This window comes from Nicrophorus vespilloides, unplaced genomic scaffold, assembly GCF_001412225.1.
Source record: "Nicrophorus vespilloides isolate i.1.1-1 unplaced genomic scaffold, Nicve_v1.0, whole genome shotgun sequence".
Taxonomy (NCBI): Eukaryota; Metazoa; Arthropoda; class Insecta; order Coleoptera; family Silphidae; genus Nicrophorus; species Nicrophorus vespilloides.
The window spans coordinates 40,040-65,056 of record NW_017096360.1 but is presented as its reverse complement, the minus strand read 5'-3'; the positions used below and the strand labels follow the sequence as shown (position 1 = coordinate 65,056).

Genomic DNA, 25,017 nt, shown 5'->3' with positions numbered 1-25,017 from the left:
CAGGCGACTCGCCTTCGCTCGCATCTTCCTTCGTCATTTCGCTCTCCTCCTTCAACATGGTCTCCTTCAGAAATTTCATCTTTTCCTTGTGCTTTTTGCTTGCCTCGTGATTCTCGAACGCTTTCGTCGTTTTAAACAGTTTACTGCACGCGATACAGAACAGATTATCTTCATTGCAATCATTGTCGTCGCCGTTTTCTGACAGATCCTCCCCGTACTCCTCGGCAATGCTCCTCTCGATCGCACTCAACTCCGACTGCACATTATCCAATTTCATCCATTCGCCAATTTCCGTTTCCCTGATCTCTTTGAGTCGCGCCAACTGCCTCTGCTTGGCCACCTCCTCGTGCTTCAGTCTATTCTCAGCCGCTCGAGCCTCCAGCAACATCTTGTGCGCTTGCACTCGCTTATCGCGTTTCCTCACGATTTCCACCAGATTCCTGACCTCCTCGTTCCTCTCCTTCTTCGCTCTGTTCCTAAACTTCTGATTCTCCTTCTCCATCGCCTTCAGCAGACGTCTCTCGCGCATATCCGCCGTCATCTGGTACGGATCCATCCACACGTAGCTCTTCTTCGTGCTGTAGCCAAGCCAGAAATTGTAGAAAGCAGCAACGGTCATCTCGTAATCGCTCTGCGAATTCCCGAATATCGGAATCTTGCAAAACTCCTCCCTCTCCATGTACTCCATCTCCTCCTTGGCAATCGTCTCGAACACCCAGCTGTACACTGCGTAGAAACCACCCTCATTATCTCCGTGCCCGCTGAAGCATGATTTATGGTAATAGGGGAACACATTCAGACAGTTAGTCTTATCGTAATTCCTATTGGAAGCCCTCAAGATCTGTTCCCTGTGATTATCGTACCAGGCCCTCTCCTGTCTATCAGACAACACCTCGTAGGCCTGCTGCACCAGCTGAAAATGTTCCTTCGCCTCCGTCGGACTGTCCAGATTCTTGTCCGGATGCCAGCGCAGTGCCAACTTCTTGTAAGCGCTCTTGATTTCAGACTCGTCCGCTTCCAGGGATACACCCAGCACTTCGTAGTGGCACTTCATGTCTCCAACTCGACCATAGATATTTCTCACGTGGAGGAAACGAACTCGCGAGCGATTTATAGGTTATGTCCGATACTCATGCCACCATCTCGAATGTGCAGCGAAGCGTGAGCGTAAAATGTGCAGGCGAGAGAAGAAAAAAAAAATAGAGTATGAAAGCGAAAATCATGCTCTTGGCACACGCCTAAAACGCAACGCACACACACGCAGACACACACACTGATTTATTTATAATCTTACCCAAATAACCTCAACCAACTGTCAACGTCAAAAAAATCTTATTGACAGTTCATTGACGGATATGTCAATTGCGACAGATTTCGCTTGTTGGTCAACAAAGTGAATTTGCAAGTCGATGAGCGCAATTGATTTTAGATCACGATTCATTGATGTGATATGTGATAATATGTGAGAATAAATCGAATATCAATTGATGTTTTTACGTTTGAACGGTTGGTAGTTTCGGTCCAGAAAACTAATTGGCGCCGTTCGCGACGCACCGTTGGCAACGATGATCAACTTTTGACGTTTGTCAAATGACAATGGTAAATTGTGTGTGAACAGCTGATCGTTTGTATTTGTGGCCGTGCAAACGCATCGAACGTGGGCAACACGAGAGAGAGACAGAGAGAGAGAGGTAGAAAGAGTGTGCAAAGAAAATGACGAGTGGAAAAGATGGCAACGGCAGCGTAGTGTTTCGGCAATAATACGAAATATATTCATCGTATGGTGTGTATGTGTATGCGGTCGTCGTGCAAGAAGTGTTTGGTAAAAGAACGAACGTAAGAGACGAGGACGACGAAGACACGTCGTTGACGGTCAAAGAGAAAGAGAGTGAGAGAAGTGCGTGAACCGCACCCCCCGTGCCGTCGCTGATTTCGAGTGGAGTGGAGTAAGCGAACGAAGGTAAAACATTGCGCAATCCGTACACATCATCTTCTGTCTTTCTTTCTCTCTGTATTCCCACCTACATAATTATCGACACCGTTTCCCATCTCCATCCCAACCCCTCCGTCCCCACTCTCCCCGCCATCATCACCTATTAACCAATCCAAACAGACTTATGATCGAATCCACAGCACTCTTAATCTCATCGATTCCTCCCCCTACTGCTGCTGCTGCTGCTGTTTCATCATCCCATCCTTTTTCCTCGCATCATTCCAATCATTCCTTCTTCACCGTTGACAGCGGCAGGATGGTTGTCGATCCAAAACAATGTCATCCACCGCACACCGCGAATTGTCGCAACTCACCGATTTACTTAAACAATTAGACACAGTTTCTTCCTCCTTCAATATTGAACCTTGAAAATCAATTGTGTACTATATGTGTTTGTGATTTTCGTGTTTGCTCATAGTCTCTCCTATTAATTTTCGAACGCAGGATTTGCTCCGCCCGCGTACACAGCGCAATTGTTTGGAATCCAATTGGATGTGCCGAGGGATAAAGGAGTAGTGATAGAGGATGCCTGGGACTAGTTTAGTGGTGCCGGTTGTGCTGTGGGGCAAGCATGCACCAACACACTGCATCTCGTGCATTTACCTCTCCAGAGACCAGAGGACTCTTGCAACTGGATGCTACGATGGACAAATCTGTTTGTGGTCAGTGTGTGCGCTCACTGTTAATTATGATTGTTCGATATATATGTGTTTGCGTTGCAGGCAAGTCAACCCGGACACGTTGGAGATGATCCCCAGGTGTCTGCTGGTGGGGCACACGGCGCCCATCCTGTGCATCTCGAAGGCGTCCATCGTACAAGATAATAACTATATAGTGTCCAGCTCGGAGGCGGGAGAGATGTGCACCTGGGACCTCGTCGACGGCAAGTGCAGGGAGTGCGTCAAGTTGCCGCAGGTTCATACGAGTATGCAGGTTGGTGGTTGGATTTCATATGAATGATGAGCTATTATTAATATATATATGAATTTAATTCAGGCTTATCACATGAGCAACTGCGAAGACGTGAGGCTGTTTTGCAACGGGTATTATCCGGAAGTTCTAGTCATGGACCCGTTCAGTTTGGAGATATTGTTTGCGCTCTCGTCGAAAGTTAATCCGGATTGGATAAGCGCGTTGCACGTGAGTAGTACAGCTATGAGCAGCATGAAGTGATCTTCTCTTGACTGATGATGATGATGGTTTGTGTGCAGGTTTTGCGACCGGCGAAGCGCAAGGATGACGTGGTGCTGGCTCTGACGACGACCGGAATGGTCAAGGTGTGGACGCTGCTCGGGCACGAGAACAAGCACTCGGAACCGATATACGAGAACGAGAGCAAGCAGATCCGATGTCTGAATGCTGTCAGCATGCAGTGTTGCGCGTACAATCAGCGGACCGTGCTGATCGTGTGCACCAAATACTGGCAGATTTACGATGCCGGTAAGTCTACGTGAATCCCAACTTTCAATCCAATCTTCAATTCTTTCCTTTCTTCCTTGTATTTGCAGGAGATTTCAGCGTTCTCTGCTCGTACATAGCGCCGCGCGGTGAACGCTGGATGTCCGGGGATTTCCTTGCAGTGGATCGTATCATCGTGTGGTCGGACGCGGGCAAGGGCTACCTCTACAAACTTCCCAACAAGTAAGTGCGCAACCAAATACACACACGTCATCGCCGTTCTCGATTATTATTATTAGTATTATTATTATTAATTAATCTTATTATGATTTCAAAGCACTCTAGTTTTCATTATCATCGTGTGTTTGATATCATCGACGTCGTTGTGATGTTGATGATGATGATGATGGAAATTATTTATTAATTATTATTATTGCAGTCAGATGATGAATCGTTGATTATTATTATTATTAATTCTGTATTTTTTTTCTGTTTTTTTTTTCTCTGTTTCTCTGTGTGTCCTCCTCAAAATATCTCTCACTAACCGTTGTTGTCACATTATATTCGATTCCACCGGATCCGCCAAACTTAAGAAAACTTCTGGGCAAGAATATCAATAGGTTAGCGCAACATATTTCAAACAAAACTTTATTCTATTTATTTTCTACTTTGTACATTTATTTACATATGTATATTATTTCAATTTAATCCCTCTCTATTTTTCTATCTTCACATATATATATATACATATGTGTGTGGGTGTGTGTGTGTGTATATAGTACAATTATTGATATTAATCAATTATATTTATATATAACTTATTATTTGGATGCATGGCAACACTTCTCTTATTTTTTTTTTTTAAAATTTATTTCAATTGCACCACTTAATTATTTTTGCATTATTCTCTGCTTTGTTGTTGTTGTTGTTGTTGTTGTAAACTCTTCATGTGTCGTCTCTTTTGTGTGCATATATCTTGTGGTTGTTTTGTGTGGTGCGAGTGGTTGTTTCTGTAAATGTCATGTTTGTTTTATTTTATTTTTGTTTTTTTGAATTTGTTCGAGTGTAGTTGCATACCGGATAATAAGGACTTCCATACTGCAACCGTCGAGACGGACAGCCCTTTTCTGTACTGCATTCTAAGTCAGTCCGACCTGAAAGTAAGTGCAAATAATTATGCTGCCTGCTATGATGGCATTGTTGATTTAATCTGTTGCAGCCATTATCGTGTCCGCCGGCGATGTGCTTCGTGACGACGCAGAAACAGAATCAATCGCAGAGGTATCTAGTGCGAGGTGATTCCGAGGGTTACGTCCTCCTGTGGCACATACCGGAAGTTTCGATGGAGAAGGTGCAGGAGATTCAGACGCAGAAGATGCCGCAACCTCTGCAGATGACGGCCACCCTCACTACCAGCCTAACGCAGGCGTGGGCCGGCATGAATCCCAGTCCGGTCGGCGTCCTCGATCAGATTGAGAAGCACGAGCACGAATGTACGTGTAGTAGTAAGTCGACGTGTTGTGAGTGAACGCGAATGAATCTGTGTGTTTGAATATGTTTCAGCTGTGAAACTGACTGCCAGCATTTATCTGCCCTCGCAGTGCAGGTTGGTCGTCGGCAGGGAGGATGGAACGATAATAATCGTACCGGCGACGCAAACGGTGATGCTTCAACTTTTGCACGGAAATCATCAGCAGTTTGATGGATGGCCGCAGCACCAGGTGCTTTCTGGTCACGTCGGACGTGTCAACTGTCTCCTGTATCCGTACAGCGAGCATTCGCGCTACGACAAGACGCATCTGGTGTCGGGCGGAGTCGATTTTGCCGTCTGCCTGTGGGACTTTAGCAATGGAAACCTCTTGCACAGGTTCTGCGTGCACGCAGGAGAGATCACCCAGCTGCTCGTCCCCCCGAACATTTGCAACGTAAGCCTAATTATATGTGTATTATGTGCATACTTTATGTTTGTATTATGTTTGATTCGGTTAGACTCGCGTTCAAAAGTGCATCTGCTCTGTGGCCTCCGATCATTCGGTGACGCTGCTCAGTCTCAGCGAGAAGAAGTGCGTGTGTCTTGCATCGAGACATCTCTTCCCGGTGACGACGATCAAGTGGCGACCCAAGGATGACTTTATGATCATCGGTTGCTCGGACGGCACAGTCTACGTCTGGCAAATGGAGACGGGACATCTGGACAGGGTACTGCAAGGTATGAAATACAAATACAGAGGAATGAGATGATGATCCAAACGATTAATTGATTTTCTGTCCTCAGGCATCGCAGCCGAAGAAGTTTTGTACGCCTGCGAGGAGAACGAGTCCACGAACAATGTCTCTTCGGAGGTGGGATTAGCCAATCCCGCAGTTCACTTCTTCAGGTATCGTCATCGTTGATCCTCGTTGTTCGTTCTTTGCATGGGATGGGCGATTAATGTTTCTTGTTTTGCAGAGGTCTTCGGCATAGAAATCTGTCAGCGATTAGACACGCGACGCAGCGCGGTCTCCATCAGCTGCAGCAGCTCGGAGCGCACTCGAACAACGACGATCCGCACATGCAGCGCAGCCACAACTCCCCGTTGGCCGTGCAGGGCCTTCGCACCAATCCCAAGGATCCGGAGAGTCACATCCTCTTCTTCGACATCGAAGCACTCATCATCGAGCTGCTCAGCGAGGAGTATTCGGCGATGACGCCAGGTAGTCTGGAGGCTGCAGGTCTCATTTCTCAATCCGAGTATCTGAAAGTGGCGGCGCTCACGCAGAGTGCCAGTCCTGACGCCCACAAGAAGATTGTCGGTGAGTCGGTTATATTGTTATGAATACGATACGATGATGATGCGTTTGTGTATATATTTGAAGTCTGCTTTCAATGTCGATTAATAATAGTAATAATTTTGAATATTCGTTTTGCGCTGCGAAAGATTTCTTTGGAAAAGTTAAGGACAAAGCGGAGAACATGGAACGAATGATTAAGGAGAAGGACAAGCACGGTAATGGACTGTAGTAGCTCTAGTGTTGTGTATTTGATTGTTGTTGTTGTTGTTGTTGTTGCTTTGAGTGCGTTTGAGTGTGTGAATGTAGTGAATGTGCAGATGGTTTAATGGATTGTTGTTTTACGGTATTTGCAGGTATTTTAGCGATGATGAAAGAGGGAGCGGAGAACGTACACACAAAGTTCCAGGCCCGATCCGATCAAGTATCGAAGCAGAACGAAGCGAACTCTCGAGGTGAGTAGCCGATAATTTACCAATTGGTATTTTGCTCATTGCTTAATAAAATGATGTGTTGTAGATGGAGGTGATGCGAATGCAAACGTTAGAGGTAGCGGCGGAGGTACGAGACCGATGCTCGGACCATTGGATGCGAGCAGTCATGGGATGGAGATAGCGCAACTTCTTCTCTCGTTGTTGCACGCGTGGGGTATGGACAATGATTTAGATAGAGTGTGTCAGGTGAAGTTGGGTCTGCTGCGGCCGATGGTGCCGCTCTCGTTCGGCGTTCTCAGCCGTGGCAATTACATGTCCCTGTTCCTGCCCACCTGGCACAACACCATCCCCGTCGAGCCGAACAGCATTCGCAACACCACGACCACGATCGATGTCCACTCTCAATCGTTGATGGACAGCCTGCCCGAGGAGCTGGTACTCAGGGAGGAACAGACGCGCGTATTTACGTCGCGCACTCACTGGGAGCTCAGCACCACCCTGACCAGCAATCATCTGCTGGCGATAATCGCGCTCAGCCACACGCTGATGTCGATGTCGAACGCGACGTTCGTGCCGGAACAGGAGAGAAACAGGAAGCTGCACAGACAGTCCACTCGCGTCAACTGGAGCAAAACGGACGAGGAGCACGAGGAGATGTACACGCAGCAGCAGGCTCAGATCAAGCAGGGTTGGTCGCTTCTCGCCACCCTCCACTGCGTCCTGCTGCCCGACAAGGTCGTCAGCAACGGGGCGAAGAACTTTAAGAGGCCGCAGGTCGAGATGATGGCCAAACGGTGGCAGCATCATTGCGTCGAGGTGCGGGAGGCGGCGCAGGCTCTGCTCCTCGCCGAACTCGGCCGGATGGGAACGAAAGGACGCAAGGCATTAGTCGACGCCTGGTCCCAATACCTGCCGCTCTACACACAATCGGAGACGATCAATCAGCAAGCGGTCACGACGCCCGGTCAGAACAATCATCTCTCAGTAAATTCCGGGGGCGGTGGCATGATTGTTTCTGGAGGTGGTGCTGGTGGTGTAGGAGGAATAGGTAGTGGCGGCGGCGGCGGCGGTGGTGGTCTGCATCCGCCCGGAACGCCGGAAGCTGTGGTAAGTTTTGCATCGATTCGTCGAAATAATGTCAATTATTATTATTATTTCTCGTACACAGGAGGACGAATACGAGGAGGAAGAGGAGGAGCAAGTGCGAAAACCGTCGAGCCTCGCCGAGCTGAAGCGGAAGCAGACGACGGCCGTCGTTTTGCTGGGCGTGATCGGCGCCGAATTCGGACAGGACATAACGACCGATACGAACAACAGCAAAAGACGCCAGAGCGGCGGCGACGATCAACGAAGACGAGGTTCGTTCGTCGACGGCTTTGGCATCGGCAACAACAATTTGGCCCGCCTCACGTCGATGGCTCTGTCCCATCTGTTGCTTGCCCCGCCCTCGCCCAAAATGCCAGCGCACACGCCCCTCCGGAGGGCGGCAATCGATTTGATCGGACGCGGTTTCACCGTCTGGGAACCGTACCTGGACATCAGCAAGGTGCTTCTGGGTCTGCTCGAGTTGTGCTCCGAGGCGGATCGGCTCGTTCCAAGCATGACGTATGGATTGCCGTTGACGCCGCAAGCGGATTCGTGCCGCACCGCTCGACACGCCCTCACCCTGATAGCGACTGCCAGGTAAGTCGATGCAATGTCCAGACGGATCGAGAGCAATGGGTAGTGAATGAATTGTGAATGTACACTTGTTGCAGGCCGGCCGCGTTTATAACGACGATGGCTCGCGAGGTCGCCCGATACAATGCGATGCAGCAGAACGCGCAGGCCATCAACGTGACGCTGAACAATACTGTTCTGCTGAAAGCCAAGCCGGAGATTCTGCGCGGCGTCGAACTGCTCATCGAAAAGATGCAGAACGAAATGTCCGAGTTGCTCGTCGAGCTGATGGACATCATCTTGCATTGCCTCGACCAGGGCCACCTAAAGACGAAGGGTCTTCAGGAGGTTTTCCCCGTCGTCTGCAGATTCAACCAGGTGTCGCATTGCCAGTTGACGAGGAGAATCGCCGTCGGTGCCAACAACGGCACGTTGACACTGTACGAGCTGAGGCAGGGCAAGTGCACGGTCATAAGCGCGCACACCTCTGCAATAACTGCGGCCGCCTTCAATCCGGACGGCAAATTTCTGGTTAGCTACTCGAGCGGCGAGAACAAGCTGTGCTTTTGGCAGACGAGTTCAGGTAATATATAGCAGTCGATAATAAGTGTTGCGATTGATTGATTGATTGTCTGTTGACTGATAGGAATGCTGTTCGGTCTGGGACAATCGCAGACGCGTTGCATCAAATCGTACAGCACGGCGCCGATCGCCGACGTTTCCCGTTTCAATCCCATGCGTTTGGCCCGCCTCATCTGGATAAACAACAGGATAGTCACGCTGATGCTGGCCGACGGATCCGAAACACGGTTCAACGTCTAACACCACCACCAACACTATTATACTATTACCATTAGTACTACTATTGCAGCTATTATCTATGTAAGAAAAAAGGAAGGGACAGACAGAAGGAAGCTTAAGTCAAAGGTAAATCTATTGGTTGTTGTTGTTGTCAGGAAGGAGATGGATGATGATGTTTCCTCGACAGGTATGTCGTGTTGTATCGTTCCATCATTGGATGGATGAATGGATTTTGATCGTCTAATCGAATCATCGCTATTGATTATTATGTATAATTGTTGTATCGATCAAAATTGTGGTAAGATGGATGAGAGGACTATACCGTTTTATTTTTTTCTTTTCCGTCGTCGTTTCGGTTGACTAGTTAGTTTCATTCATGTTTTATGTGTACAGTTAAAGAAAAAAAACATGATTTACAGGGTGGCGCACATTATTCACACATTCCTTTCTATAGTATATTTCGAACAAAACAATTCGAACAGTTTGTTGTCGCTAACTTTAATTCCGTTGATTTGATTTGATTTTGCGAGTAAAGCCCAGACATCAGTCAACGTATAAAAGAAAAAGAAAAGGAAGGGAGGAGCAGCAGGCGGAGCTCTTATAACCCAATAGCGATACAATTGGTGCAACGCGCGCGCGCGCGTTGTGTGTATATTTTCTCTTTCTCCGTGTGAATGTTTCACCTAGGAGATATTATAGGACATTTATTTATTTCCACGTTTTTATTTAATTTTTCTTTTTTCATTTCTCTTTTAATCAAACAATGAATTGAGAAGAGAGGAGAGGAAAGTAAATAACGATGATAGCAAATATACATACATATATGTATATGTATGTATAACCACACACCTCTCCCAATATATACATATATATATATATTAAAAGTGTTATTTATTTTATAATTTTTATTGATTGTTATATTATATATACATACATATATATATATATGTTTCTTTTTTTAATGTGATTACTATTATTATTATTAGTACATATGAATATGAAAGAATATTCAATAGTATTAAATATTATCGATGATCGATCTAATAATATATATTATGATTATTTCAATGTTTTTTTTTCCTATGGACAAATACGAGAAGGATGAGATGATGATGATTCGATGTGTGTGAGAGAGAGAGAAAGAGAGGGCGTGCAGTTTTTGAAGTGTCTTAACTTTAAGTATTATATTGTATATGGACGTTACTTCTAAAATCTAAGATTCTATTATTACTATTGTATTATTCTGTCCGATTATAATGATATATGAATATAATATGTGTTGAAAAACAACAAATAAAACAAATAAAGACAAATAAAACAAAGTGAGTAAGAGAAACTGAGAAAAATGAAGTGTGCTTACCACTACACTCTCAACTGTTGTTTATATATATTTATTTATGCCGTCTATCAACCAACCAATATACATATAAATATTCGTTTATTATATTAACTGTTGCGTATATGCATGTTCTCGACTTGTCTATCTATTTATAAATACAGTGGATAATATATATATTTAAACATGTATATTTTATAATGTGGTCATACCTTGAAAATAAATGAATGAAAGATACATTGAGATGCAATGTTCAAGTGCATCATTACATCACTTTATTTTGTTGTTCTTGTTGTCTTGTAAACAACGCATATATATATATATATAGAGAGAGAGAGAGCATAGCATATAGAAATATATACAGATTTCAAAATAAATGGTTGATAATATTTAAGATTTTTAATTTATTTACGACGCTACAAATGAATGGTAAAAAAAAGAAATAAAAGAATGTCGTTGGTTTGATTTATTGAATAATACAAAAATAATTGAATCAATCTATTTTAGGAGGTGTTTGTGGTGATGGATTTAATTGGGTGGATGTTCGACGGTGGGTTGGCAGGTGGATGAAGAGGAGGAGGCGGCGGCAGATTCTGTGACCGTCGATTTGGCTGGACCGGTTTGGGTAATCGGCACGACACGATCGACGGCAGCAGGTTTCTGGGTCCTCTTCGGCGCCGTCACCGTCAATATTCCGTCGGAGGACAGAGAGGAGACGACATCATTGACGTCGTGATCGGCGGGCAGCATGTAACGCCTCACGAAGTGTCTCGAGATGAAGCCGTGCTCGTCCTGCTTCTCCTCGTGCTTTCCCTCCACGACGATGCTGTTGTTCGTGATCTTGACGGTGAGCTCGGACGGCGAGAACTGCTGCACGTCGAGGATGACCTGGAACTTTTCCTTGTCGTTGGCGATCGTCGAGCCGGAGTCTTGACGGGCGAGGGGTCCGGCAGCAGAAGAAGCTGTCGTGCCCGTGACCGTACGCCACGGCCTGTAGTAACGGCTGTTGCGCAGCGACATCGAGTTCAGGAGGTCGTCCATCCTCAGACCGGTGCCGAAGTGCTGGTCCAGGAGACGCGACGGACGCGAAGTCTCCAGATCATCCCACCAATCGCGAAACATCATTGGCACCAAAGACATATCTTTGCATAAATAATTAATTAACATTATGAAACGTTTCCATTATGAAACTCACCTTTACTGTTTTATTATTGTAACAGATCAAGCAGAGAAGCAGATCAAGCAGAGACTGTGTTCATAGGGAATCTCAGCTCTTGCATTTATACATACTAGTGTTCTTCCCGAAAAATCTATTTCAGTCATTTCACGATGATGATGTTGTTGGGGCTGATGATACACGCATCTAAATTTATATCGAAGATTATGAGTCCGCGTCCCCCGACATAACATAAATATTTGCCTTTTTCCGCTCTATTTCTATTCCACTGCTGTTACAGATGGACTTTGCAAGTTTACGAGAGGATGAATAATACGACTAATTTTAGAACAAAACTACTCTAATAATACTCCAATTTACCTACCTACCTGCCTGCCCTCTCCATATTCAGAAATCTGCAGCAATGTTTTGTTTATTATTCTAGTTGCAATACTTGAATAATACACTTTCCCCCTATGAAGCAACCTTTTCGAACAATAATATTTAGATGCAAAAAAAAAAGAGAGAAAGAAAAAGATGTAAAAATTAAATTAAACTATGCTTTATCTACAGATATAATTACAACTTATACGTGTACAAATACAATTATATATTGGGGAACTTTCTAAGGTACTTGTTGAGTTGCTTGTGCGAGAGGTTCCTTTCGCCCATCCGCAGGATTCCCTTCTCGTCCATCTCCTTCTGTTTCTGCTTCGTCTGCAAATGTCCCTGGTAGCATTTGGAAAAGTTCTGCACCTCCTTCGAGCACAGACTCTGATCGAACTCGTTCAGCTTGAAGCAGGCCAGCATCAAGCTCATCTCCTGGATGCAGCACACGTCCGACGAGTTGTCCCCCTTGCCCGAGACTCTCTGCTTCAGCTTCAACGGCAGAATCTCCTGATACGGAACGGACGTCTCTTTGCGCGCCCCCCGGGCCGCCAGAAGAGCTGCGAAAGTCCTCATCGCTCAGCTCAGCTCTAACCTCTCTTCCAAACAAATTATTCAAACAAAATATACCTAACCTAAAAAAGAAAGAATAAATTCCATTTTTTGACGTAATCATGCTGCTGTCAAACGCAACGCGAGGTTTAATTATGTATTTGTGCGAAACGACGATGATGTTGATGATGATGGAAATTGACGAATACAATTTCGATAAACGTATTAATCTGTTGTTTTCTTTATGAGCAATTAATTTGAGTACACAATATTATGTGTACAATGCATTCGAGTTAAAGGAATAAGAAGAAGAAGAAGAAGAAGGCAAGGTTCATTTTAGTTTGTTCTCTTTTGTTTATTGATAATGATGTTTGTGCCCGTTACGACTGGTTGCGGACGAATTGGACCGGTGGGGCATAATAAACAAGTGATAATAAACAACTGATAAGAGGTTATCAGCATTCTGTACTATTGGTTGTAATTCCATTATCAGCTGATTGCACAGCAAGCAAAGAGAAAACATATAGTTCTTCATCACTGTTATGGACTGCTCTTCAACTGGAAGGAAACCTTGCCCTTGCGTTTCTGCACTCTCCCTGATACAGAACAATGAGTTTTCTTAGTGAACTCTCCCAATCCCAGGAGTACCTGAGCTTCCGCAGCAGTGTGCCGTTAAGGAGGATTGCAGTGGACTCAAAGTCTTCAAAGGTTTGTTGACATATATATAGATATAGATAACAGAAAATAATGAGTTGTTGTTGTTGCTGTTGTTGTTGTTTCAGGATTGGCGAATTTTCGATTGCGGTCCGAAAAAAGTGAAATGCCCGCTGGTGTGTTTACCGCCGGCATCAGGGACGGCGGACGTCTTCTTCAAGCAGGCGCTGGCGTTGTCTGCGAAGGGCGTCAGGGTGATCTCGGTGGAGAGTCCGGTCTGTTGGAACGTTCGCGATTGGTGCGAGGATTTTAAAAAGTTGATGGATTACCTCAATCTGGACAAAGTCCATATCTTCGGAGCCTCTCTCGGTAAGCAACATCTTATGCGTGTAATGATGATGATGATGTTGGTGATTTCGATGTTCAGGAGGATACCTGGCGCAAAAGTTCGCCGAGTACACGCACAACTGCCCAAGGGTCGCTTCGCTCATCCTGTGCAACACCTTCAACGATACGTCCATCTTCAACAATCATTCTTCGGCTTCGCTCTTCTGGATTATGCCTTCAGTTGCCCTCAAGCACATGGTCATGGGCAACTTTACCGCGGAAAAGGTCGATCCCGATATGGTCGAAGCCATCGACTTTATGGTCGAGAGGGTGAGAAAAACGAAACAACACACGACGCATCACAAATAACAATATCATTCGTCACAGTTGGAGAGTCTTTCGCAGGTGGAACTGGCGAGCCGTCTCACTCTAAACTGCGTTCGGGGATACGTGGAGGCGCACAAGCTGTCGCAGATTCCCATCACCATCGTCGACGTCTTCGACAAGAGCGCACTTTGCCACGCGGTGCGCGACGAGATGCAAAAATGCTATCCGCACGCCAAGCTGGGACACTTGAAGACGGGCGGGAACTTCCCTTATCTCAGCCGCAACGTCGACGTCAACTTACACCTGCAGGTACACACACACACCACTAGCCACGCGCCCAAATGGCAGCAACTCGCTCATTTCTCTTCGTTTCTTTCAGATTCACCTGGGTCAATTCGATGACAGCAAACTGAGTCCTTCCGATCGTCCATTGGTGAATAGGAAATGGTAGGTGTGATAACGCACTACCACTACAAAACCACTTCGTCCACTCGTTGTTTTCGTGAACAACGAACATAAGAAATTATAAAATAAGTTATCTATAAATAAGTTACGGAAGCAAATACGTATTGCTATTGAATTCGCATCTGTTTCCTCCATTCCGGTACTCCCCTATCGAACAAACAAACAAAAAAACAATAAATTTGCAACAATGAATTGAGTAATAACTGCTAGTTGCGAACACTTACAGCTTACAATTTTTCTCTGGCACATTCCAGAATTTGCCTCGATTATTTTGAGCGTCCGCAGACTTGGAGAAACGCGACAACCATTGCTTCGTCGGCTGCAGCAGCCTTTCCGGATTCCTGTGGGCTGCAGACGTTACCTTCCTTTCGCAACTCGTCGCCCTACCAGCTGCTTTTTTCTCTTCCCTCAAAGCCAACCGTCTCCTTAAAAACACTTCATCCTGACTCTGAAACTGTTTGATCAAACTCTTGCCATCCATCAATCTACAAAACTAAAATCATTGACACACACACATCAACTATTTCGGGTGAGTTGTATCGCACCTGAGATCCTCTATCCGCTGTTTCTCTACAATTTTCAGATGCGCGTCGCGATTCGTCTGCAATTCCTTTTCTCGTTTCCATTTGGCTATTTCCAATTTAGCCTCCTCACATTTTATCTTCTTGCTGTTTTCCATCTGCCTCAATCGCTCGTCCAGATCGTTCCTCAATTGCAACTGATCCAATTGACGCCTCTTCTTCTCCTCCTGCCACATATAAATATATATGAATTAGTGAATGTTTTAAAAATTGATTCATCAATTAACCTTCCACAAAAGCAATCGCTCTTTGACATCTCTCGGATCGTCAAGAGGAACGATCGCTTTCCTCGATTTTTCGCTAACAACAACCACATCCTCTTCTTTCGCCAATCGACAATTTTGTTGCTCCTCTTTCCATCGTTTTAGAGCGTCGTTTTGTTCGCTCTGCAACTTGCTGTACTGCAGATACCATTCTTCGTGCTCTTCCACGTCGCGTTCGCTCATATCTCCAAAAATAATTGAATATATATATACATTTTTTTAAAAAGATGTAAACGACGTTTACCTGGAAATATTGAGCGTACCGCTGCAATCATTTTTCCCCGTTCTCTGTACTTCTTGCGCAATTTCAAGAATACGCTATGATCCTTGACCCGCCATCCGTTCTCGTGTCCTCCACTCTTCTGCAAGAAGTTTGCAAAAGTTTGCACTTCCTTTGCGGGTACCTTTGCAGATGCTTCTTTAATTGGCTTCTTCTTTTCCAACTTTGGCACTTGATGTTCATTCCTGTTGTTGCTCCATTCGCACATCCGCTGTTGCAGACTGAAAACCTCCTCGGTGAGCATGTTTTCCTGCTCGGAAAGCAGACGCAACTTCGTTACGGCCTCCGCATTCGCCGTCCTCGATCGCTCCTGGATACTTATCAGGTCCGCTTTCAATTGCTTCAAATCTTTTGTAAACAGTAAATTAATTGAATTAATTTGCACGTGCAAAGTTTTAAAAAGAAAAACTCACCGAGAGTTTTACCATTGAACACTTCCAACTTGAGCGAGTTCAGCGACTCGGCGATATTGAATATCGAGAGGCGAAAATCGTGACACTCCTTAAAACTGTTGAAACAAACGAAAACATGTATACAACAATACTTTGGATTGGATATGGACATTGTGTTGTTTGTATTTACCGATCCGATGAGAGCAGCTCGCGGAGGTGGCATATAGAGTTATCATCGTCGAAGGAAGCGCCGCAGTTCTTGAGGGAGTGCTCCAGGTATATCTGCACGTTCTTTAGCTTATTTGCTTGCGAAACGAAACTGGAGATCATCTCTGAACGTTCTGACTTTGTTTGAATGTTTGTTTGCGCGTTACCATGCGTCGTCGATACCCGGTAACAGAGTGATTCGAATTTATAATCGTATGCAACTGTCGGGTGCTGCAGGGTAAAAGGGTTGGCCTAATAAGACATTCCTAAAATTGCTACTGTCACAGTTACCGGTTAGGTTAGGTTTTTATCTTGTATATCGGGAAAAATTTGTTTCTTGTTTGTATAGAAAATACATGGAATACATGCTCTCATTGGAAATTAATTAGCACAGGATGTTCTCGAACGCGCGTTTCCTCGCTGGAGTGTTGCGGGTGAGAGTGGAAAGATGCGTGTGTTTTCAGTTGAATGAAATGTCTTTGATGGTATTTGCAGAGTCGCAGCCATCCAGCCAACAAGAGTCTTCAAATGTTGGCTCTCCGACACAGATCTTCCACTCCAATAAACACAGTAGTGATGTTCGTGCCACAGCAAGAGGTACGAGGTTCACTGCGTACAATGCAGATACATTATCTTAAATGTTGCTGCTTTGATTGATGTTGCAGGCATGGATTGTGGAGAGGATGGGCAAGTTTCATAGGATCCTGGAGCCTGGTCTGAACATCCTGATCCCTGTTATCGATAGGGTCAAGTATGTGCAGAGCCTGAAGGAAATTGCAATCGATGTGCCGAAGCAGAGCGCCATCACCTCCGACAACGTGACGCTGAATATCGACGGTGTACTTTATCTGAGAATCGTGGATGCGTACTTGGCCAGTTACGGCGTCGAAGACCCGGAGTTCGCTATAACACAGTTGGCTCAGACGACGATGAGATCGGAGCTGGGAAAGATATCGCTGGACAAGGTGTTCAGGGAGAGGGAGAATCTGAACGTTTCCATCGTCGATTCCATAAACAAGGCGAGCGAGGCCTGGGGCATAACGTGCCTTCGTTACGAGATACGTGCGTCGCTTCTATTCTACACGTACACGTTGCTTAATTACTAAATCATATGAAATGAAATGTTTGCACAGGTGATATAAAGCTGCCGTCGAGGGTGCAGGAGGCAATGCAAATGCAGGTTGAGGCGGAGCGAAAGAAGAGGGCGGCCATCCTGGAGTCGGAGGGTGTCAGGGAGGCGGATATCAANNNNGGCGGCCGGTGAGGCGACGGCGATGCTGGCGATCGCTGAGGCGCGCTCCGGCGGTCTGAGATTGGTGGCGGGTGCGCTGGGAGAGAGGCTAGGACCGAACGCAGCCTCTTTGAGCATCGCCGAGCAGTACGTGAACGCCTTCAACAAGTTGGCTCGCACAAACAACACCCTCATACTTCCATCAAACGCTGGCGACATTTCAAGTCTGGTCGCACAGGTATGCAATTGTGCAATTGCAATTTTCATCTAACCATCTGAGTATTATTTGTATTTCTCAGGCGATGACCATCTACTCAAAGGTGCAAGGTAACGCCGCAGCGAACGCCTCCATCGCAGAGCCGTGTAGCATGCCCGACATGTCCGAGCTGAAGATCAAGAACGAGAAGCTGGGCCAGAAGAAGCCCTCGGTGAACCCTCTGCTCTCCGACGATTTGGACGAGTTCTTCAGCGACGACGACGATAAGAAGAAACACCTGAGCAGCGGTTTGCGAACTCTCAAAGACAAATAGAGACTTTGCATATATCAGCTTCCCCCTGTACTTTACGCTATTATACTATTATATTATTTTCAGACTGAACGAAGCGACAATTGATTTTCTAATTCCTCTATTTCATTAATTTTGCATAATCCAATTTAAATTTCGCTCAGAAAAAAATATCCAGTGATTTTACTGGGGGATTTTTGTTTGTTTTGGTAATTTTCTCGTTCGTGCGGTTGGCAGCGCTCAGGACGTGCGTATCCCAGGTGGCGACCGTCACATGTATTTTCTTTCTTTTTTTTTTCCTCTCTCTCCGTCAGTGCACCGCTTTATTTATTTTCCCCCTTCTTCGTTTTTTTTTTTCTCTTCTTTTTTTGTTGTTGTTGTTCGACAATAGAGGCGTCCGTCCATCAGAAGTAACGTTCGGCCGTTATTCCCGTTTGCAGATTCATTCCATTTTCCGTGGTCGAAGCAAAATCGTCCAGTCTTCGTACGAATTATTTTAAAAATCGCGCGCACTCTCTTCCTCCGCTAATCTCCGCTAGCCACAGTTCGACCAATAGAACGCGCATCGATTCCTCGTTCTGCTCATTGCGCAGACGCATACCACGGCGGCGCTGTCATCGCATTCGGCATCATCATCATCCGGTGAGAAAGTAGTGTGCACAAGCAGAAGAAGAAGCGTGTGAGCAAGAGAGCGAGCGAGCAAGCGAGTATAGAAAATAAAAGAGAAAGAGAAGGAAAGAGCGAGCAATAATAGGTAGGGGATCAGAGAAGGAAACAAGCACCACCACCAGTCGGCAGCGCTCTTTATTATCATCGTTCAGTCTGCGAATCGTCGTCGTAAGGTCGTGAGCTCGTGTTGAGGTGCTTTTTTTGAAACAGTATAAACGTGAGTATATTTCTACTTCTTTCTTTTTGTATATATATTTTTTGCTGCTGGTTTTTGCTTTTTTTTGTGTGTGCACCGCGGAATTGCTGCAACAACAGTCCATTAATTTCGGCTATCGTTTGCAACCGTAACGATGGCAGACCTGGACGGTCTTAAAATGTCTCGCGGTCGGCCGGTCGCCGCCATGCATGCCTGTATGCACGCAACGGATCCAACGTGTTACCAACAAAATTTCGTTTTCATAGCCTCCTCCATCATCATCAACAATAGCAACATTCTTTGTCGCATTTGTACAGTTGTTTCCCCATTTTCTTTTAGTATTTTATTTTCTCTCCCAGCGGCACCCATTTGCCATCCTCCTCTCTCTCTCTTTTTTTCCCCATTCCGCTCCGCTCCATTTTTCTTCAATACAGTTTTTTCCTGTGGAATTTCCGAAATATCAGTAAATGCGTTGTTGTAATATAAAGTTTGTTGACCCGGCACCAAATACATTTTATGACGACTCTCCGTTATCCTCCTCTCCTTTGTCGTCGCGCTTCCAAGAAAATGCCGTGCTGTCATTCATTCCTCTCTCTCTTTCTCTCTCTTGCTCGATTCTTTTGCCGCCTCCACCGTTCTTTCCTTCCTTCTCTTGAGCTTGCAACCTTGTGTATCGTCATGCACGCGTATCCATTTTTCTTTTTCTTCTTTTCCGTCATTAATTTCTACGTTTCAACCTCTTCTTCCTCTCTTTCTTTTTTTTGTACCATTTGTACCAGATATGATTTCAATAACCATTGCCGGGGCATGACTTATTAAGCTTTTCTTGCATCGTTCCGCAACAGATATGTTGGCTCCTCTATTTATTTATTTTTGTAATAATAATTATAAATCGTTAAATGTTTTCGCGACTAGGGGAATTTCGTGTTTGTTTTTGTGTGTGTTTTAGCCTGTTGCTAAATTCACTCTCCTCAAATATCTCGCGTTTCACTAAATCTGTCGGTACGTCCGTTGATTCGAGCTTATTTTGGTTGATCGTGTAAGCTTTCATTGTTATATTCCTCCTCCTTTTTTTATCTAGTACCATGTGCAGTTAATTTGATGTTTCTTTTGTTTTTCTTTTCAGAAATTTTTGTATGAGTCAAAAGGTAGAAAAACCAGTTTTGTCCGGTCAACGCATCAAGACCAGAAAAAGAGGTGAGATAATCAATCATTGCATTATTATTATTATTATTACACTATTACTACTATTGCGCCATTATCAGCTATCAATTGAGAAACAATGAATCATCCGCATTAGTAATCACAACTGTTCACAGTTGTGATTATGAAATGACTTTTGGAAAAACAATCTGTGTCCGAGTATATATAATGTCTCTTGATTTCTTTGCATTTATTTATAACTGATTTTAACCTAAATTTGGGCTGTCATGAAACGAAAGTACAAATAGTTTGCCAACCCAGGTGCACCATTTGTGGACATGTTGGCTTCTTGATGCCCATGGTTCTGTGTGCAGTCTGGGATAGAATGCTTTGCAGCTCGTACTGGGTTCTGTTTGTCTCGACTATAGATCAGATACCATCAGAGTTGGAACAGTATTGAATTGCATTTTATTTTTTTTTAATAGACACATGTTTTGAATTTGTTTCTCAATTGATTAGTATCGAAGGATTGTCTTGAGGAATGGGAGGCTTTTTTGCCTAACCTAACCAATCGCTGATCCTTATTATTTCTTGTGGCATTGTTCTTGAAGATTCTGTTATTAATCTATTGTTTTTTTTTCTGTTTTTTTTCTCTCTCCTTCCTCCCTCTATCACTCAATCACTCACTCTTTTGTCATTGTTGTGTGTGTGCGCGTGTCGATTGCCGTCTCGTCGTCGTCGTCTTCATCATCGGATTGAATAGATGAAAAGGAGAGATATGATCCATTTGGGTTTAGGGATGCAATAATCTCTGGACTCGATAAATGTTCTAACGACTTTGAAGCGATTTCGCGGTATCTGGACGGTGCGGGCAACAAATTAGATTACCGACGGTATGGCGAGAGTCTGTTCGATGTGCTCATCGCCGGTGGCATTCTTGTGCCGGGCGGCACGCTATCGCAGGAGGGCGAAGGTCCGTACCAGACGGACGCATGCATCTTCAACAGTCCCGACGACATCAACATAGAGGCGATGAAGAGCTGGGAACAGGTTTTTATCAAACTGATGCGCCGATACAAGTATCTCGAGAAACTCTTCCAAGACGAGATCAAGAAGATCCTCCTGTACGTCAAGTATTTTTCACCGGTCGATAGAAAGAAGCTGTCCGTGATGGTCTCACTGTGGATCTCGAACGGAAGCGTTCCATTCAACGCTGTGCTCGCATTGAACAACGCCCATCTGGTGAAGGACCATCTGGCCCTCGATTTCCTCATCGACGTGTTCAAGTGGTGGCGTCAGGACAAGGGCGTGATGTCTTTGCATTCGGCCATCAAGAAATCGAACATCGAGTCGCATCTGATGAGCTTCGTGCCGGACAGCAAGCAATCGCACACCTACTTCCGCACCGCCTTCCAGGAGAACGGCCTCGACGAGATACTCAAGCTCTACAACGACCAGCACCAGCAGCAGGCGAAGAAGGAGCTGCAGTCGATGCTCGCCGACGGTCTGGCCGAGGGCAAGACGCAGCGCGACATCATCATCGAGCTGCGAGACTTTTCCAGCAAGGAAAGCATCCAGGACCACGAGACGGTCTGCATCGTGTGGACAACGGTCATGGATATTCCCGAATGGAACAAGAAAGAGGTAAATATAGAACCCACTTGTTGTTACATATATTATATATATATATTTGTGTGATTTTCAGGAACTCGTCACCGATCAAGCTGTGCGCCACCTGAAGCAGTACACGAGTCTGTTTGCAGAGTTCGCCGAGTCGACCAAATCCGAGCTGAATCTTCTGTTGAAAGTGCAGGAGTTCTGCTACGCCAACATGATGTTCATGCGCGCCTTCCAGAAGATCATAATGCTTTTCTACAAGACGGACGTGATTTCCGAGCAGATCATCCTGAAATGGTACAAGCAGGATTTCAACGTGAAGGGCAAGATGATGTTTGTCGATCAAATGAAGAACTTTGTGGAGTGGCTCCAAAATGCCGAGGAGGAGACCGACTCGGATGCCAGCAGTGACTAATTTAACGGTTCGTTTGTAGCCATCCATCCATCTATCGACCCACCACACCAAACATCCACCATCATCACGAATCATCCTCGTCAACTCTCAATCTCGCAAATCAGAAAGAAGCAGATCATTCTTAACGCTCTCCCTTCTGTTCTCTCTTTGTTTGCAGATACATATTCCTCGAACAACAACAACAACAACTACTACTACTACAACAACAACAACAGTGCCACCAATTTATTAAAACAATTACTACTCTAAATAAACATACAAACAAAACAAAACAAAAAAGCAAACAGAAAAATTACTAAATATCATTTTTCCCAATGTGATTTTTTTGAATAATCATATATTTATATATAAGCACGCGCATGTAGGTACGGTACGTACTTGCATACATGCATACACATACGCACTCGTACGCCTCTCTCTCTCTCTCTGTCTGTTTGATTGTGTGCGCAGCATGTGAGTACGTACGTGTGTGCGTGTGTGTTTATACGACGCATGGATTGAATACATTTTTTCTGATGTATTTCAATGTTGTGTGTGGGCGTGTTTGTGTAAACAATTTTTCGGTGCCTTACTACTACTACGACTACTACTCGTCTTGTTGGTTGGTTGGTTGGTTGGTGTGCGGCATTATGCAATAGTGACAGGAGATTATCGGTTTTGAATGTAATCCGGTGTCTCTGAAAATTTATAAGCAAATAATATTAACTAATGATATATATATATATAAATATATGTGTGTACGTGGAGAAGTAGAACGTGAAAGGAGGAAATGATGATGAATAGTAAATGATAATGATGTTGAATGATGGGACGTAGGTGAGAAGAGGAAGTAGGAGATGATGATGATGATGATAAATAATTTAATATAATAATAATAATAAAGTAAATAATTATGAAAGTATTAGGGTGCATTGGAAAAAATGTTATTTGTATTTTCGAGCCAACACTGTCGGAAAATAGAAAGAAAGAAATAATGAAAGGAAGAAATGAAGATGAAAACTGAAACACACTATGTTATATATATATGGATGATTTATTGTCAATTTTTTAATATACAAATGAAATTTTTCTTTAGTCGTTATTTTGTTTTATTATTATTATTTTTTAAGTTATTATTTCCATGACAACTGTAGAATGTTTGAAATTTGAATGCTGCCGCCAAAGAACTTTTGACATTTTGACGCACGCACCAAATGTTTTTTCATATTTTTGATATTTCGAAATTTTCAAATTACACGTTAAAATAATAATTCGAAAGGGCGTATAATTTCGGTAATGGAAAATTAAGTGATGTTAGTAAGTGGTTGTTTCTCAAAGCATTCATATAAATTAGACTTTTAATTTGCAGATGTGATGAATTGGTTGCATACATTTGTTAGTAATGTGCGTATTGATGCTTCGGGCATGATGATGTTAATGGTAGGGCAGTATTGGTTTGCAAGATTGGTTTAGATTCCCAACCAACCAATCAAGCGGTGATTCGCAGCAGTTCGTTTTGTGCGTTCAACCAACAGTCGTATGGTTTCGTGCGATGCGACACAGTTTTCTCTCGTTTCGGTTCAATTATTATTATTATTGTTGTTGTGGTGTGAAGTCGTCTTTAGCCAGAGCAAAGTGGTAGTTGGTTGGTGGTAGTTTGCAGTTGTTTGTTGCTGCTGCTACGAGTCAGTGTATGTCTTTGCAAAATATGGGGTAATAATAATAATATATACATATATAGATAGGTAGATAGATGTGATTTTGATAGACGTAGAGCAATGAGAGATGTAAGATGTTTTTATTTATATTCGTGCTGTATTTAGTAAAATATTGTCGTCAGCTGCTGTTGCAGCTGCATAAATAGAACGACGGCGGCGGTGGTGGTGGTGTTTCATGCCGTGCAAATTCAAATTTCCTACATTCGAGGTTATGTTGTCATTTTCGTGTCTCTTTTGTTTCAGTTAGAGTACATCGAGAGTATCGAGTAGAAGAAAGAATCGCAGCAAACGATTAATTTGAAAAGTGAGCATTTGAAAGAAGTGTTGAATATTATATTTCTTATTGTTTGTTGTTGTTGTTGTTGCAGTCCCCTTCTGTCTCTTGCAAGGTGGAAGAGGAAGTGAAGAAGCAGGAGGAGGCAACTTTTTTAAAGTTTTTTGTGGAAGAAGAAAAAAGAAGTTCAGATCAGATTCAGTGTTTTTTCTTCTTCATCCACTTCATTGATCATGGGTCTGGAAGGTGAGCATTTCCTCGGCAATCCCAATAAAGTGGAGCACTCGAGCGATGAGCTGGAGTACGATTCGGGGGACGAGGGTGGCATAGGTGTCGGCGGTGGTGGTCTCGGTGGTTTCTGGTTGGCCAGCATCGAGGACAGCGATATAGACGACATCAACGGCGATCCCGTTTACAATACGTTCCGCGGCGATCTGGACATCGATGAGGTTGATGATGATGATGATGAGGACGACGACGACGAGAACGGCGGCGGTGATGATTATCTGGACACCGATGATGATGATGATGATCAGAGCGTCGACGACCACGACTACGACATTGTCGACGATAGGAACCAGGGCTACGCGTACGATGGAGGAAACAATCTGGATTTCTTCTTCGACTCTGCTGATGAAGATGCCAATGATGATGAGGATGATGGTGGTGAGTGTTTTATATAATCATCATCATCACAATCACCTTGCTGACTGACTGACTGATCACATTGTTTTTTTTTGCAGAGCTACGACTGAATTTGGTAGATGGCCAATACGTTCAGTCCTGTCCCATCATCAAGAGCACCTCTGAACCTGTTGAAGGTGCTTCGGGCAGTGATGTGAACAGTGATAGTACTACTTCAGAGACTGCCATTGTTAAGGATGCATCCACCACATAGGCTGTCATCCATTCATCCATCCATCCCGAACAACACCATCACCACAACCCTATCCTCTGCCCTGTCCACCCCTCCCTCCCCACATTCTATATATTCAAACTGTACATGTACATTTTCTTACATTATAATTATGAATTATTTTAATTAATGTTTCGTTTCGTAACATGCGAGTGGGAAAGTCTCGTTTCTGTTTTCTTTTTTATATTACATATATATATATATATATCTCTATTTATATATAGTGTTTTTTTTTTTTGTTGTTCCACTAAATATTTATTTTGCAATTAAGAAGGAGTTTATATTATTAAAGTGAAATAAAGAGATACGTTTTTCTTCTTCTATTATTTAAACTTCTAACTTGTAATGATTATAAAATATCGTCATGATGGA

General features: G+C 44.1%; 10 protein-coding genes across 18 annotated transcripts in view; 5 read left to right on the top strand and 5 right to left on the bottom strand.

The window, feature by feature from the left end:
• LOC108556773 (dnaJ homolog subfamily C member 21) overlaps positions 1-1,288 on the bottom strand; it is a 1,999-nt gene extending 711 nt beyond the window's left edge. The window contains exon 1 of the mRNA XM_017913031.1: positions 1-1,288. This exon is cut by the window's left edge and continues 711 nt beyond it. Within this exon, the coding sequence (XP_017768520.1) occupies positions 1-1,054 (1,054 nt within the window). The 5' untranslated portion in view covers positions 1,055-1,288.
• LOC108556768 (UPF0585 protein CG18661) overlaps positions 1-1,312 on the bottom strand; it is a 2,940-nt gene extending 1,628 nt beyond the window's left edge. Inside the window, exon 1 of the mRNA XM_017913023.1 lies at positions 1,295-1,312. The gene's annotated coding sequence lies outside the window, so the exon portion shown is untranslated. The remainder of the gene's footprint in view (positions 1-1,294) is intronic.
• Positions 1,313-1,506: 194 nt separating this feature from the next.
• LOC108556764 (WD repeat-containing protein 7) lies at positions 1,507-9,758 on the top strand. 6 transcript variants are annotated; one of them, XR_001890831.1, is made up of 20 exons: positions 1,507-1,960; positions 2,438-2,655; positions 2,716-2,926; positions 2,990-3,133; positions 3,205-3,433; positions 3,502-3,634; positions 3,985-4,011; positions 4,461-4,551; positions 4,611-4,896; positions 4,955-5,316; positions 5,381-5,600; positions 5,667-5,769; positions 5,841-6,184; positions 6,310-6,378; positions 6,517-6,615; positions 6,680-7,701; positions 7,763-8,277; positions 8,352-8,836; positions 8,900-9,180; positions 9,242-9,758. XR_001890831.1 is itself a non-coding variant. In XM_017913014.1 (19 exons), exons 2-19 carry the CDS (start codon positions 2,519-2,521, stop codon positions 9,073-9,075), a joined length of 4,641 nt encoding a protein of 1,546 aa, XP_017768503.1. In that variant the 5' UTR covers positions 1,507-1,960; positions 2,438-2,518; the 3' UTR covers positions 9,076-9,758. The 6 variants fall into 6 exon arrangements, 5 of the variants coding, with proteins under 5 accessions (XP_017768503.1, XP_017768502.1, XP_017768505.1 ...); XM_017913014.1 differs by having other exon boundaries at positions 4,611-4,884; positions 8,900-9,758; XM_017913013.1 differs by having other exon boundaries at positions 8,900-9,758.
• Positions 9,759-10,838: 1,080 nt separating this feature from the next.
• On the bottom strand, positions 10,839-11,714 carry LOC108556770 (protein lethal(2)essential for life-like). Its single transcript, XM_017913026.1, has 2 exons — positions 11,586-11,714; positions 10,839-11,532 (listed from the first exon to the last, which is right to left on the bottom strand). Exon 2 carries the CDS (start codon positions 11,528-11,530, stop codon positions 10,919-10,921), a length of 612 nt encoding a protein of 203 aa, XP_017768515.1. The 5' UTR covers positions 11,531-11,532; positions 11,586-11,714; the 3' UTR covers positions 10,839-10,918.
• A 378-nt stretch (positions 11,715-12,092) lies between these two features.
• LOC108556772 (coiled-coil-helix-coiled-coil-helix domain-containing protein 1) lies at positions 12,093-12,595 on the bottom strand. Its single transcript, XM_017913030.1, has one exon. The coding sequence runs from the start codon at positions 12,507-12,509 to the stop codon at positions 12,153-12,155; it is 357 nt and encodes a 118-aa protein (XP_017768519.1). The 5' UTR covers positions 12,510-12,595; the 3' UTR covers positions 12,093-12,152.
• A 266-nt stretch (positions 12,596-12,861) lies between these two features.
• On the top strand, positions 12,862-14,604 carry LOC108556766 (maspardin-like). 2 transcript variants are annotated; one of them, XM_017913019.1, is made up of 6 exons: positions 12,862-13,193; positions 13,268-13,508; positions 13,567-13,796; positions 13,854-14,102; positions 14,173-14,240; positions 14,513-14,604. In XM_017913019.1, coding segments are annotated over exons 1-6 (888 nt in total). In that variant the 5' UTR covers positions 12,862-13,094; the 3' UTR covers positions 14,514-14,604. The 2 variants fall into 2 exon arrangements, with proteins under 2 accessions (XP_017768508.1, XP_017768507.1); XM_017913018.1 differs by lacking the exon at positions 14,513-14,604 and having other exon boundaries at positions 14,173-14,316.
• Positions 14,605-14,778: 174 nt separating this feature from the next.
• On the bottom strand, positions 14,779-16,104 carry LOC108556760 (coiled-coil domain-containing protein 112-like). The gene is made up of 5 exons (XM_017913008.1): positions 15,965-16,104; positions 15,796-15,890; positions 15,347-15,730; positions 15,067-15,287; positions 14,779-15,006 (listed from the first exon to the last, which is right to left on the bottom strand). The coding sequence occupies exons 1-5, from the start codon at positions 16,102-16,104 to the stop codon at positions 14,779-14,781; spliced, it is 1,068 nt and encodes a 355-aa protein (XP_017768497.1).
• Positions 16,105-16,257: 153 nt separating this feature from the next.
• LOC108556774 (stomatin-like protein 2, mitochondrial) lies at positions 16,258-17,811 on the top strand. Its single transcript, XM_017913032.1, is given in 6 exon segments — positions 16,258-16,415; positions 16,477-16,578; positions 16,647-17,043; positions 17,115-17,230; positions 17,232-17,450; positions 17,512-17,811. Coding segments are annotated over 6 exon segments (1,104 nt in total). The 5' UTR covers positions 16,258-16,376; the 3' UTR covers positions 17,743-17,811.
• A 221-nt stretch (positions 17,812-18,032) lies between these two features.
• Positions 18,033-21,934, top strand: LOC108556817 (protein krasavietz). 2 transcript variants are annotated; one of them, XM_017913090.1, is made up of 5 exons: positions 18,033-18,604; positions 19,710-19,780; positions 20,490-21,370; positions 21,432-21,765; positions 21,916-21,934. In XM_017913090.1, exons 2-4 carry the CDS (start codon positions 19,720-19,722, stop codon positions 21,756-21,758), a joined length of 1,269 nt encoding a protein of 422 aa, XP_017768579.1. In that variant the 5' UTR covers positions 18,033-18,604; positions 19,710-19,719; the 3' UTR covers positions 21,759-21,765; positions 21,916-21,934. The 2 variants fall into 2 exon arrangements, with proteins under 2 accessions (XP_017768579.1, XP_017768577.1); XM_017913088.1 differs by lacking the exon at positions 18,033-18,604 and adding an exon at positions 19,514-19,622.
• Positions 21,935-23,175: 1,241 nt separating this feature from the next.
• LOC108556763 (transcription initiation factor TFIID subunit 11-like) lies at positions 23,176-24,864 on the top strand. 2 transcript variants are annotated; one of them, XM_017913011.1, is made up of 4 exons: positions 23,176-23,450; positions 23,699-23,759; positions 23,824-24,395; positions 24,473-24,864. In XM_017913011.1, exons 3-4 carry the CDS (start codon positions 23,963-23,965, stop codon positions 24,625-24,627), a joined length of 588 nt encoding a protein of 195 aa, XP_017768500.1. In that variant the 5' UTR covers positions 23,176-23,450; positions 23,699-23,759; positions 23,824-23,962; the 3' UTR covers positions 24,628-24,864. The 2 variants fall into 2 exon arrangements, with proteins under 2 accessions (XP_017768500.1, XP_017768501.1); XM_017913012.1 differs by lacking the exon at positions 23,176-23,450 and adding an exon at positions 23,506-23,524.
• Positions 24,865-25,017: the final 153 nt, after the last annotated feature.